The 14,548-nt window shown below is 34.4% G+C and overlaps 1 protein-coding gene across 2 annotated transcripts; it reads left to right on the forward strand.

The window, feature by feature from the left end:
* The first annotated feature begins 1,738 nt into the window (after window positions 1-1,738).
* Window positions 1,739-13,890, forward strand: LOC109704667 (probable LRR receptor-like serine/threonine-protein kinase At4g36180). 2 transcript variants are annotated; one of them, XM_020225430.1, is made up of 5 exons: window positions 1,739-2,173; window positions 2,993-3,139; window positions 11,411-11,557; window positions 11,641-12,237; window positions 12,349-13,890. In XM_020225430.1, the coding sequence occupies exons 1-5, from the start codon at window positions 1,741-1,743 to the stop codon at window positions 13,809-13,811; spliced, it is 2,787 nt and encodes a 928-aa protein (XP_020081019.1). In that variant the 5' UTR covers window positions 1,739-1,740; the 3' UTR covers window positions 13,812-13,890. The 2 variants fall into 2 exon arrangements, with proteins under 2 accessions (XP_020081019.1, XP_020081018.1); XM_020225429.1 differs by having other exon boundaries at window positions 11,641-13,890.
* The last annotated feature ends 658 nt before the right edge of the window (window positions 13,891-14,548 follow it).

A 14,548-nucleotide genomic window follows, 5' to 3' on the forward strand; every position in this document is an offset into this window, starting at 1 on the left:
TTTCTTCCTAACTTAACGACAAATAAGAAAAGTTGACGACGGTAGGAGAGTATATTTGAAAAGATAAAATAATAATTTTATAGAGAAAACATCAGTTTCAATTTAATTTTAGGAGCATATTTGAAATAACTTTGAACATTAAAAAAATATTTTTAATATTAGTCTTTCATAAAAACTAAATAAAACATTCGAAAATTTTCTAATAATATATAAGCAATTACCTTCATAATTTTTCTGCCATGGACAGTTACTTATTGACTTATGTATGCAAAATTTGTGGACGTAAGATGCCAAAGAGACAATTCGTGGGCTATATATAAGTGGCCCCACCTAGCTTCATATTACACACATATATATAGGCTGAGGTCATTATACTCTTATGAGTATAAACCACTCTTATGAGTATAAACCCCCTTATATTTATAAATTTTTAACCGTTGATTGATGGGATATATTGTTAGGATGATGGTGATCCCCACTTAGAATGATAGTGATCCACTAAGGTTGAGTGGGTAGTTGGTTGAATAGTATGATCTAACAGGTGCAAATGATCAATGGAATAAATCTAAGGGTCAAAAACTCATGACTATAAGTGAGCCAATACTCATAAAAGTATTGTAGCCGGACTCTATATAGTCCAGCTACTATACTCTTATGAGTACGATCACATTTGTACTCATAAGTTGTTTTCGATGATAGACCTTCCGAATTGACGATTCAGACCGTTAAACATTATCTAGAACATTTAAAACTTCTAGAAATTAAATTTTATAATTTTCCGATATCATTTACCTTATGATCAATAGCTCACAAAATTGACAAGTTTTAACGGCTGGTATGTGATACTTGCTAGTTTAACGGTATAAAAGAATTGGAATAGCTTGAATTTTTTATAGAAAATTCTATTCATTACCTAAATAAAGATCAATAACCCTGATCCTAAATTGAAGGATCCGATCATCTATTTTTAGAATATCGTGCGAGTTTGACCGCTCATTTTATATCCGCTTGATAGACTTTATAATGATTTCGAAAAATTACGAAATTTATTTTCTAGAAGTTTCAAATACTCTAGATCATGTTTAACGGTATGTATCGTCAATTCGGAAGCCCGAACATCGAAAATAATTTATGAGTACGAATGGCTCTATACTCATAAGAGTATAGTAGCCCTACTCTCTCTCTCTCTCTCTCTCTCTCTCTCTAATATCCTCTTTCTTTTTCTCTCAAAGAATTTTTTTTTTTTTAATCTCATGGTTCAATTTATAGTGATCTTAGGATCTCTTCATTTCGGAAAACAATTCAAAAAATTTCCAAACAAGACAAAACAACATATACCATTTCCTTATTGATACCCAGTTCTCTAAGGAGATTCGTCACCAAATTAATCACGTACAATATATATATTTTTTCCTTCCTTCATTTCATATATTTATTTTATTTTCTCCTTGTTTTAGTTTCTAACACTAATTTGATTATTTCTCAAATGGAGGACTGACTAACTTATTTAAGGCCTGATATTAATATAGTACTTAAACAATTNTTAACGGTATGTATCGTCAATTCGGAAGCCCGAACATCGAAAATAATTTATGAGTACGAATGGCTCTATACTCATAAGAGTATAGTAGCCCTACTCTCTCTCTCTCTCTCTCTCTCTCTCTCTATATATATATATATATATATATATATATATAGCATTGCTTTGGCGAGAGCTTCAACACACATACACAAATTAACATGGGGCTTTACTACCACCACTCTATTAATGATGGCTTTTCAGGGCGAGCACTGATCATCATGCGGATTACTCTGGTAATAGTTATTATAAGCATGATGATGTTGAGTAGCAAATTTGGCGTCGGATGCCCTGTAGAAGAGTATGAAGCTCTTCTAGAATTGAAAGCCTCTTGCAACGGAACGTCTCCTCCGTCGTGGGGAAAGCACAGAGATTGTTGTCTCTGGGAGAGAGTTGTTTGCGATAACAACACCAAACAAGTGACCGAACTGCATCTGTATGATCTTTTTTGGTATTATTATCCAGAAGGGAATGAGATTCTATATGAGGCCCAAAGTTGGCAATTGAATTTGAGCATCTTTTCTTCATTCCGTGAGCTAAGATATCTGGATTTATCTTGGAATCGGTTTACGGGCCTCCTCTCAAGCACCACCGGTAAGCCACTTAATTACTCCTCTTGGGATCGTTTATATAGTTCAACATAATTATAAACACAATATTAGTTGAAGATGCATATGGTATTTTAAAATTACAATAATTATAATTATATATATTTTGTTGGGTTGAATATAGTGAAAAATACTATAGGTATATATTTGAATCTGCATGCTGCATGCAGTTGAGCCTTCCTTACAGTTGTAACTGTAATAGTGAAATTCAAATGTATCAAAATAAATGTCGGATTTGAATATGAATGCAGTTATAACTACAGTATAATTGCAACCCAATAGAACCAAATAACTCCTTATTTTTGTTTGCTGGTTTTTTTCTTTTTTTTTTTTACTAGCAGTTATAATTTCCATTTTTTTGGCTTCTTCTTTTCTACTTCGTAAAATTAATTGTTTAAGTACTATATTAATATCAGGCCTTAAATAAGTTAGTCAGTCCTCCATTTGAGAAATAATCAAATTAGTGTTAGAAACTAAAACAAGGAGAAAATAAAATAAATATATGAAATGAAGGAAGGAAAAAATATATATATTGTACGTGATTAATTTGGTGACGAATCTCCTTAGAGAACTGGGTATCAATAAGGAAATGGTATATGTTGTTTTGTCTTGTTTGGAAATTTTTTGAATTGTTTTCCGAAATGAAGAGATCCTAAGATCACTATAAATTGAACCATGAGATTAAAAAAAAAAAAATTCTTTGAGAGAAAAAGAAAGAGGATATTAGAGAGAGAGAGAGAGAGAGAGAGAGAGAGAGAGAGAGATTCTCATGTTGACTAACATCTTTCTTGTGTCTTCTTTATAGCCTTAGTAGGATTGAAGAAGCTAAAGGAGCTTGATCTTAGTGGAAACCAATTTACAGGAGAGATTCCAATGTCTTTGGGATATCTGACATCTCTCGAAGTCTTGTATTTGGGTTGGAATGAATTAAATGCTTCACATTCTTTGAAAGGTATGGTTTTGATAGTATTATTTCAAAATTACTGCATGCCTCTTTTGAGGATTATGTGATATAATATTATGTATATCTTATTATCAAGTATAGTTCTTCCAGACTTCTTATTCTGAAGCTCAATTCAACAATTAGAATTGTCAATTCTTATGCAATCTATTCGGATAAAAAAAATTTAAAATTAAACTAAAAAAAGGAGGAAAGAAAATAAATATATGAAACGAAGGAAAGAAAAAATAGATAAATTGTAATTAATTTGGTGACGATTATCCTTACAGAACTGGGTATCAATAAGGAAATGATAAAGAGATGTTGTTCTGTCTTGGTTTGAAATATTTTGAATTGTTTTTCGAAATGAAGAGATCCTAAGATCACTATAAATTTTACCATGAGATTAAAAAAAATTAGAGAAAAAAGTGTCACACCCCAATAATCCCACATCGGATAGAAATGAGGATGTGATTGGGTATATAAGAGACTTAGACACTAGTAATAATAACTGGGTCTAAGCATTTTGGGTCGGTAGTTGGGCCCAACGAGTTATTGTTGCTAGTGGACTGGGTCGTTACATTTGGTATCAGAGCTAGTTCACCAGCCGGAAGTGTGAGATGAGTCTTGGCTGAGCTAGGGTCGGAATGACAGATTAAGCCAAGGTCGGTGATTGACAGGCTAAGTCAGGGTTGGAATAACAAAGGCTAGCGAGACAAGTCTCACATCGCCTGGTGATTGGGCTATGTGTGTGATTGGGCTGACGAGGACGTCAGGGCCTTAATAGGGGGAGTCTGTCACACTCTAATAATCCTATATCGGATAGGAATGGGGATGAATCCCATATCGGATAGGAATGGGGATGTGAGGCCTTAACGGTAGGAATGGGGATGACGTCAGGGCCTTAATAGGGGGAGTCTGTCACACTCTAATAATCCTATATCGGATAGGAATGGGGATGAATCCCATATCGGATAGGAATGGGGATGTGAGGCCTTAACGGTAGGAATGGGGATGACGTCAGGGCCTTAATAGGGGGAGTCTGTCACACTCTAATAATCCTATATCGGATAGGAATGGGGATGAATCCCATATCGGATAGGAATGGGGATGTGAGGCCTTAACGGTAGGAATGGGGATGACGTCAGGGCCTTAATAGGGGGAGTCTGTCACACTCTAATAATCCTATATCGGATAGGAATGGGGATGAATCCCATATCGGATAGGAATGGGGATGTGAGGCCTTAACGGTAGGAATGGGGATGAATCCCATATCGGATAGGAATGGGGATGTGAGGCCTTAACGGGGGGAGTCTGTCACACCCCAATAATTTCATATCAGATATGAATGGGATAGAAATGGAGATGTGAGGCCTTAACGGGGGGAGTCTGTCACACCCCAATAATCCCATATCGGATAGGAGAATGTGATTGGATATATAAGAGACTTAGAAACTAGTAATAATAACTGGGCTTAAACATTTTGAACGAGTTATTGTTGCTAGTGGACTCGGTCGTTACAAACTTGATTTTAGTGGAAACCAATTTACAAGATAGATTCCGACGCCTTAGGGATATCTAACATCTATCAAAGTCTTGCATTTCAACTGAAATAATTTAAGTGTGTCACTTTCTTTGAAAGGTCTGGTTTTGATACCGTCATTTCAAAATTACTAGCTTTTTTTAAGATTATACAATAGAATATTTATATCTTATTATCATGTATAGTTCTCGGAAAGTTTTATGCTGGAGTTCAATTCAACAATTACAATTACAAATTCTTATACAATCAATTTGGATAAAAAAAATTAAATTAAATTTTAAAAAAAGGAGGAAAGAAAAAAAATAGAAAATAGAGGAAGAAAAGAAAATAAATTGTGATTAATTTGATAACGACTTTCTTAAATGATTGAGGAAAGTGATAAAGAAATATAGTGTTGTTTTGTTTTGAAATTTTTTGAATTATTTTCCAAAATGAAGAGATCCTACCATCATTATGGGGACCGTCAGGCCTATATTCTGGAATAGTGATTTCTACAGAAATAATTTTAGTTTGGAGAAATAATTTTGGTTAAAAATGTAAAGTGTTTAGCTGAGTTTTGATATAAAGCGATTTTTCTAAGGTAATTTGTAAAGTTGTTTGGAAAAAAAATTTGCTGTTTGAAAATAATAATTTTATAACGAATTTTATTTTAAAATAATTTAAAACTTAAATTTAAAATTAAAATTAAATTTAATATTTAAATTTTAATTTCCTTAAAAATTTAAAATTTGCTATTTAATATAAAATATAAATTTAAAATTTGAAAATTTAAAATTTAAAAACTTAAAATTTAAAACTTGAATTTTAAATCTAAATTTAAAATAAAATTTTAAATTAAAATTTGGAAATTACAATTAAAATTAAAATTTAAAATTTTGATAATTTTAAATTGATAATTTAAAATATGAATATTTAAAATTTAATAGTTAAAACAACATTCAAAATTCAAACTTAAAATTTAAAATTTTGAATTATAAAAATTTGACTTTTGCAATTTAAAAATAAAACCTCTAGTTTTAAATTAAAATTTTTAATTTTTTTATAAATTTAAATTTTAAAATTTTTTATTTTTTCTTAAATTTTAAATTTTAATTTTTAAATTTAAAAACTAAAAACTTAAATTTAAATTTAAAATTTAAATTTAAATTTAAAATGAATCTAAAATGAAAATAAAAATAAAAATGTAAAATTTGAATCTAAAGTCAGAATCAGATTTTAAGAAGCAAGTTTTTGGTGCTTCTAACTTTAGGCATCGAAAATCGGAACATTAATTCTAAAAATCAAATTTTGATTTTGAAAACAATGTTGCCAAACACTTTATTGAGCCGAAAATCAATTTTTGGCCCAAAGCTCATATAGCCTTATATACATTATAGAAACTAATCTTTTTTATTAATATATATTTTTAATTTTCAGTATATGTAGAATTATAGTTTTCTAATAACTCACCTAAAAATTTAATCAAACTTAACAAGTTTTTATAGCTATTCTATAAATAATTCTAATCAAACTTAAAATTGATTGGAAAAAGAAGAAATTATTATATGCATTTCGTGTATATTAACACATCATACACCACAACTTTTATTAAAGGATTAATTTTCAATATTAAAACTTAATTAAATATATCTGATCTACAAATATAATAATTTAAATATGTTTAATGAATTAAATTTTAAAATCTCTATTGAAGGTTTTAAGTATGTGGTATATATACTTATATACACCCGGTGTATAGAATGTTTAACAAAGAGCACTCATAATTTCAAAAGAGGATAAATTTTTGTTTTCACCTGATGTATACTAATATTTTACACACTGCAAAAGTATATTAGATGATTGATAAAATATTTAATAATTAGTATTGTAAAATGTAAAACAAAATACGATATAGTATATGTAATATAAAATATTTAAATAATTTATTAAATTACATAATTTTATATTTGATGTACTTTTATAGTTGGTTTACGATTATGCACCGGGTGCATCCAAAACACAAATAAGCTATATGGCAAGTTCTCATTGGTTGTTGGTATAAGTGGAAACGTGGCTCATTGAGAAGCCTTTTTGGTGATGTGACCGAACAATCAATTTATACTAGTGAAGTACCGTACGTTGCGGCGGGACGATTTCGTAAAAATAAATAAATAAAATAAAATAAAAATAAAAAAAAGAGTGAAAAATTATATAAAAAAATAACTAAGGGATAAACAACTATTACTGCAATAAAAATATAAAAATAATAGGGCAAAAATCATAGGAATAATAGATTATATTTATAGCAGCAATAAACATTGAGTACTAAAATGATACATCTCTTATTTCAAGTCAGAAATTACAACTAATTAAAGTTTGAGGATGAAAGCATCACATGCCTCATAGTTTAAATTATAATACATTAAAGTCCGATGATTAAAGTCTGCCTCGTCTTATAGTTTTAAGGACGAAATGTATAAATATAATCTTTCAAAATTTTACTTTTATTATCAAATTTTTCTATATATGAGATTTCAGTCCATCAATAATACTTTAACTCTCTCTCCTCCAGTGATTTAGGGTTTGGCTTAGATTTTTAAGAAAAAAATTCAAACTAATTCTCCTCTCTCTCATAGAAAATTTAATACATACAATTTAAACTATTTAAAAATATGCATATATTTTAAATTTTTATAATAAGGTAGAAAAATTATATTAAAAATTTTAAAAAGTTTGCTTTTCAAAATTAATAGAAAAAGAATTAAAAATAAAAAAGTTTAAAAAAATATTAAAAAGGGGTAGGCCCACCCCCCGCCTGGGCCACACCCCTCTCCCTTCCGCTCACCTGCCTGCCTCCCGCCCCACCGCGACTCTGCTCTCCCCCTTGGCTGGCCGCACCTATCCGCGCGCCAACGCTCCCCACCTATCGCACCCGATCGCACCCCGCGCCTGCAGCCCGCGCGTGCGCCTGCCCGCGTGCCCAATAATTTTCTGCGCTCCACCGCATGTCCGCGCGGCCCGCCCGCACTGATGCCACAGGCCGGCGCTCCCAGCGCTACCCGCACCGCGCCCCGCTTGCAGCGCCCAGCCCCCCCCCTGCCATGGCCGCCCCGCCCCCGTCGTCCACCTGTATAAAAACTGAGGATATCATTATATCCTATAGATATCATTATAGATAAGATAAACATTATCTCCATGTGAAATCCAGATAGTCCATATATAAGATATAACTGGGTTATAAACTCTAAACTCGGGCTTAAACATTTGAGTTGTGGTAGGCCCAAAAGGTTAACTCGCCTTAAACATTTTGAGTTTGGCTAGGCCCCAAAAGGTTTAAGAAGAAGTTAAGCTGTACTAGGATGGGATAGTCCTAGATGGGTGACTCATTGAAAAGTTGGGGCGTTCACAGTGGTATCAGGCTAATTTACCCAACCGAAAGTGTGAGATGAGTCTCGTCCTCAGCTGAGCCAGGTTTGGACATTGACAGAGGCTGGCGAGACGAAGTCTCACATTGCCTGGTACCTTGTGATTGAGCTGACGAGGACGTCAACGGCTTCAAAGGGGCAGAATGGTGAGAACTCCTGATAGCCTCATATATAAGAATAATAGGGCTAAAACTTTTAACCCGGCATTAAGCATTTTGGTGTAGGTAGGTCTAAGAGGTTAAGGAGAGTTAAACCGAGTGTTAGGGAGCGGAAAGTAGCCCTAGGATGGGTAAGGCCTTGCTGGGATGAGGGGTTGCGTGAGTGCGAAAGGGGCCGGTGGGGCGTCACAGCTTCCTCCGTGGCATTCTTAGCCAGAATGGAAATCTACAGAGTAATGCTAAAAGTGGGAATTTAAGGTTTCAAAAGACACTTAATATCCACTGTTCATTTAGCTTTTTCATATGGAATTTATCAACAAAAAAAAGCACACTATTCTAGCGTTTTATTACCCCTAAGCATCAGCACTTGTGGGAAATGTAATCAAGAAGATAACCAACTATAACAGAATATAAACAACAAATTTCCAAAAAGGAACCAATTTCTAGGTCTCTTCTCCGTCGAAGGGATCAGAAGATCCTTGAAGCTTCCTTCTACTTGGAGGTGAAGTTTCCTTCTTCTTGGCGGTGTCGGGTCGTGACATCCATTGTGCTTGCTCTTCGTCGATTCAAACCCTAAATCGGCGAGATCGAGCAGGGAGACGATTCGAGAAGCAAATTCAAAGAGAATAGAGGGGATCATGAGTTTGATCATTAACCATTGCTCAAGAGCTAGTGGGTCGAAGAGGCTAAAAGGGGTAGATGGGAGGGTTTGCATGAGCTGGTGATCGGAGGGGCTCTTTGTCTAGGGTTTCGGGGGGTTGAGCGAGGGGAGAAGGGGGAGACACCTATTGAGAAAGGAGAATGGGAGAGATCAGCTTATTTTCTTTTTCTTTTTTTTGTAATTGGGCCTAGTGGATTGGGTGGGGTGGGTTGAGTATATGTAATATTTTTTATTATTTTCTTGGTTGGGCTTTATATTTGGACCTAGGTAGACTTTTTAATAAAAAAAAAATATTTTGGATATAGATAGGATACTTGACCTAGGTAGGTTTTTTAATAAAAAAATAAAAAAAAATTTTGGATATAGGTGGGACACTTGCACAAAAGTGTTCCAAAAATATGTCCCTATAACCTAATTCTGTTGTAGTGCGACTCCATGACTGCCTGCTACCATAATGATGATGAAAGATTGGTGTATGCGCGCAAACGATATAGTGGTGATCCTCTTATCAGTTTGATCACACAACAGTCTTTGTAATAGGCTCAACTGATCAAATCCTACATTAGATCGTTACTGCACGATGTTCGTCTCCCTTATATTGCATTAGCTTTCCTAACTACGGAAGATCAATACATGCACACAAACAACGTGACAACAATTCTCTAACCAATTTGATCGTATGGTCGTCGACACGGCCAAGGTCCGTTAAACAAAAATAAAAACTAAAATAAAATAAAATAAAAATAAATATATAGATAAAATGAAATAATAAATATTTGTCTTGTATTACTATCTTTGTGATAGGCTTGATCCCATTCGGCTTAAATCTAATCACTGCCTTTGTGATAGTCTTGCTTCTAGTTTGCTTCCACTGAATTGTCGTCTTTGTGATAGGCTCGATTAGGTTCAGCTTAACCAAATCGTCACCTTCGTAATAGGCTTAATTTGGATACTATTAAACCAAAATTACTGTCTTCGTGATAGAGACGATTTAAACCAAATTGCTGCCTTTGTGATTGATTTGATTTGGATTCGGTTAAACCAAAATCGTCATCTTTGGATAGATGTAGTGCCATAATAGTCCTACATCATGAAAAAAGAGTATTTATTGAGAATATAAAAACCACACACCCTAATAATAATAACTGGATTTAAGCACTTTAGGTTGGTAGTTTAGGCCCAACAAGTTATTATTGCTAGTGGGTCGGGTCGATACAGTTGCTAACTATATCATGGGTTTGGTGGGAGCCACCTCTTGAACCTGCAGGAGCCATCTCTAGAATCTCACATTGCTTGAGAACCATAGATACTAGTAGTAATAACTGAGCTTAAGTACTTTGGGCTCGTGGTTTTGGGCCCAACGAGTAATATTGCTAGCGGGCTATGTCGTTACAACTAGTTTCAGGATCGAATATCAGACGGAAATGTGAGAGCTAAGTGCTATGCGGTGCAGAAGCTACCTCTAGAATCTCATATTGTTTGATAATTCTGTTCTATGTCTGTGATTGGAGCAAACCGCAACACAACTAGTTTGGTGAAAAGCACCTCTTTAACCCGCAGAAGCCACTTCTAGAATTTCACATCGCATAGTAATTCTGTTCTATGTCTGTAATCGGGCTTGGACGTGACGAGAATGTCAGGGTCTAAAAGGAAGTAGTCTATAACGCTCCAATAGTCCTACATCGGATGAAAATAGGGTTATGATTGGAAATATAAGAGGCTGCGGCACCCTAGTAATAACAACTGGGCTTTAGCAAATTGGGCCAGTGGTTTGGGACCAAGAGTTATTATTGCTAGTGGGCCGGGTCGTTATGGTAGGCACGTTTCAAACTAAATCGTTGTCTTCATGATCGTTTGATTTGGGCTCGTTAAATCAAAATCATCATCTTCATGGTAGGCACGGCACAATCCAAATCGCCTTTTTTGTGATAAGCTTGATTTGTATTCAGTTAAACCAAAATCGTCATCTTTGTGATAGGTGCATTCTGGCTTGCGCATGCCATTATCCACAACTTGACGTACACTAAGATTTGACATAATGTCGGCTTCTTAATTAAATATCGTAAAAAAAATCATATTACTTAGCCAAAATGGCTCGTAGCCTTGACATGGGTTCTAACCCAAATGGAACCAAATCTACTGCATAAATCATTGGGTTTGAACAAAGCCCAATATAAGCATAAACTCAATATGAACTTAATAAAAAAAGAGAGAAAATAAATAAGTTAGAGCCGAGTCTACGTCAAGCCGGCTGGATACAATCTCAAATTGAACTATACCTGAGTCGACGGCAGATCATGTTGATGATAGAATAAAGATAAACTAAATCCGCCGATGATGGATCAAAGATAAACTAAATCCAAGTTGGTGAATCAAACCCAAGATAATGAATCACACCAAACCGAATCTGAGATAGGAGAACTGAACCCATGGCAATAATAGGAAGATATGCACTATTGAAATAATAATCAATACTTTCTCTTCTTAATTTATGCCTCTCTTGTGTCTTCTTTCCAGCTTTAGTAGGATTGAAGAAGCTAAAGGTGCTTGATCTTAGTGGAAACCAATTTATAGGAGAGATCCCGATGTTTTTGGGGTCTCTGATATCTCTGGAAGTCTTGGATTTGAGCAATAATAATTTAAATGGATTACTTCCTTTAAAGGGTATGATTTTTTATTTCAAAATCTCTACAAACGACTTTTGATGATAATGCAATATAATTTGTATATCTTATTATCTTACACAGTTCTCCAAGAACTTACAAACTTGCAAGTGGTGCGCCTTGCATATAATCAATTCAGTGGGAGTCTTCCTCTAACTCTTGGAAACTTTACATTCCTTCAATATGTTGACTTCTCTGGTAACTTCTTGGAGGGAACTATACCAAAGCAACTCTTCAAAGGGCTTGTCTCACTTCAATATCTAGACCTTTCCAATAACTATCTTTATGGAGAGTTTTCACTACACTCTTTTTACAACATATCAAAGCTTGAAGGAATCATACTTTCAAACAACGAGGGACTAGAGGTGGACATTAATAGTTGGAGTTCAGTTCAACAATTACAGTTGCGAATTCTTATGCTGTCAAGTTGCAAGTTGGAAAAGAATGCCATTCGCACCCCTACGTTTATCTGCTCTCAACGTCAACTCGAAGCACTCGATCTCTCCAACAACAATTTAATAGGAAACGTCCCTACTTGCCTACTTAACAATAATACCAAAATGGAATACTTGATCTTACGAAGTAACATATTAACAGGGACAATTCATCTTCCCACTCATCACATGACTATATGTGATGTCTCTGACAATCTCTTTAGTGGTTCACTCCCTTCTAACATTAGTATGGTTTCTCCGACTTTGTCAGTTCTTAACTTTTCCTCAAACAATCTAATAGGAAACATCCCTTCGTCATTTGCTAACATAAGCCAATTGTCGATTTTGGATCTTTCAGACAATCATATCTCAGGTGAAGTACCAGCCCAACTAGTGAATGGTGGAAGTGAATTGTTCATTTTGAAGCTTTCCAACAACAATTTGCACGGGAAAATTTCTGGTCTAAATTTTACAAGTGGGTCATACATTAACTTAGGAGGCAACAAGCTATCTGGAACACTACCAAGTAATATAGATGGTGTCATGGCACTTGATGTCCATGACAATGATCTGAGCGGTTTAATCCCAGAGACCCCTTGGGACACAACTGAATTGGAAGTCCTTATTCTTAGAGGGAATCATTTTGAAGGCCCAATTCCACAATGGCTATGTAATGAAACAAGACTTTACATACTAGACCTCTCCGACAACAGTCTCTCTGGTTCTTTACCTCGTTGGTTCCATCCATTCATATGGCATCTCAATTTGGCTAATAATTGTTTGACAGGAGAAGTACCAAGTGTTCTTTTTAATCTCTCGAACCTTGAAGCACTAGACATTAGCAAAAATTACCTTTCAGGTCAAATTCCAATGCAAATAGGAAGTGAGCTTCAAATGTTGATTCTTATTTTGAGGGAAAATTCTTTTAGTGGGCTAGTGCCTTGTCAGTTGTGCAGCCTTCAAAATTTACACATATTAGACCTATCACACAACAACTTTTCTGGACCAATACCATCTTGCCTTGGTACAATGGCATTCAGAAGCAATGAATCACAATCCTACTTTCTATTTCCACAAGGTTGGGTCTATATCATATTCCTCCAGGAATTTCAGATAATTCTGTTTTCAAATTTCTTTATCTCGTATAAATTCGATGCTACTATGGAACTACAAGAGGAAGAGTTTACCACTAAAGGCAATTTCTATATGTACCAAAGGGATCATTTGGTTTCTATGACCTTAATTGATATGTCAGCAAACAAGTTGACAGGAAAAATTCCCCCTGAAATTGGAAATCTTAGTGGACTTGTATCTCTAAACTTATCCTACAACCAACTTACCGGTCCGATCCCTGCAGCCTTGTCAAATTTATCTCAGATTGAGAGCCTTGACATATCCCACAACAAGTTAAGCGGCGGCATTCCTTGGCAATTAGATCAGTTGAAATTCTTGGAAGTGTTCTCTGTTGCCCAAAACAACTTGTCTGGCTGCATACCAAATTTTCGAGATCAATTGGCCACTTTTGGCGAGGCTGCTTACGCGGGCAATGTTGGCCTACACGGACCGCCATTAGATCGAATGTGCACTTCTGCCTCAAACACAACAGCACCACTTGAAGAAGAAGATAAAGAGGTCAGTAGTATTGATAAAGTCATTTTCTATGCAATATCTGCAGCTGCATATGTAGGAGGTTTTTGGTTTACAATATTTGTCTTGTTTTGCAATCGCTGGGGACGAAATGTGCGCGTTAGACTTGACAGTTATGTTGATTACTTGTTTGCTGAAATTTCGATGGTTGTACGTAAAATAATTTCTATGTAGGCAATAGACAGAGGACAATCCATGTGTAATAAAATGTAAAACTTTTTCGATATTTATAGTAAGAACTTCTCTTGTTTACTGCATCATTGTTAGACATTTTAAGTATATATACTGCTTACTTGTTTTACTATTAGAACAAATAGCAACAGATGTAACTCCTTATACACTGAGGTATGTTAGTTTACAAAGGTATGTTAGTTTTCTTGGTCTTCTAGATTATTTAATGCAATATAATACTGTAAATTTCTCGATTTGAATATTGATTCCTAATATTTTTTTCGCATGCATTAATAAAGACTAGATGTCTTCATAAGGCTAAAATACAAGCAATCCCCTTATTATAAATGTCCCTTTTTTCACTTTATCGTACAGTATTTGAAAAAACCTCTGTTTTGCCTCCTTATTACTTAGAGTTACAATACTTTTAACGCAGTACTATTATAATTTTGTCACTAATCAATGCATAAATTGTGTGATAAAGGTATCCATTATATCCCTAGCAATGGTGGAAATGTATAAAACTCTTATATTTTCTCTCAAATTAGAGAACTTTATAAAAAAAAAGGTTTCCTATTATTTACTAATTAATTTTTTTAAAATTTTTTTTGTCATTTCTAAGGGTAAAATGAATATGTTGTCATTCTTCGGTTATACCATACAATTTAAGTGCGGAATTGTGACAAACTTATAACAATATTAAGTTAAGTGCTACAATTTTGAATTGTAAAAGGGCAAAA

The sequence above is a fragment of the Ananas comosus genome, unplaced genomic scaffold (assembly GCF_001540865.1).
Source record: "Ananas comosus cultivar F153 unplaced genomic scaffold, ASM154086v1, whole genome shotgun sequence".
NCBI classification, from domain to species: domain Eukaryota; kingdom Viridiplantae; phylum Streptophyta; class Magnoliopsida; order Poales; family Bromeliaceae; genus Ananas; species Ananas comosus.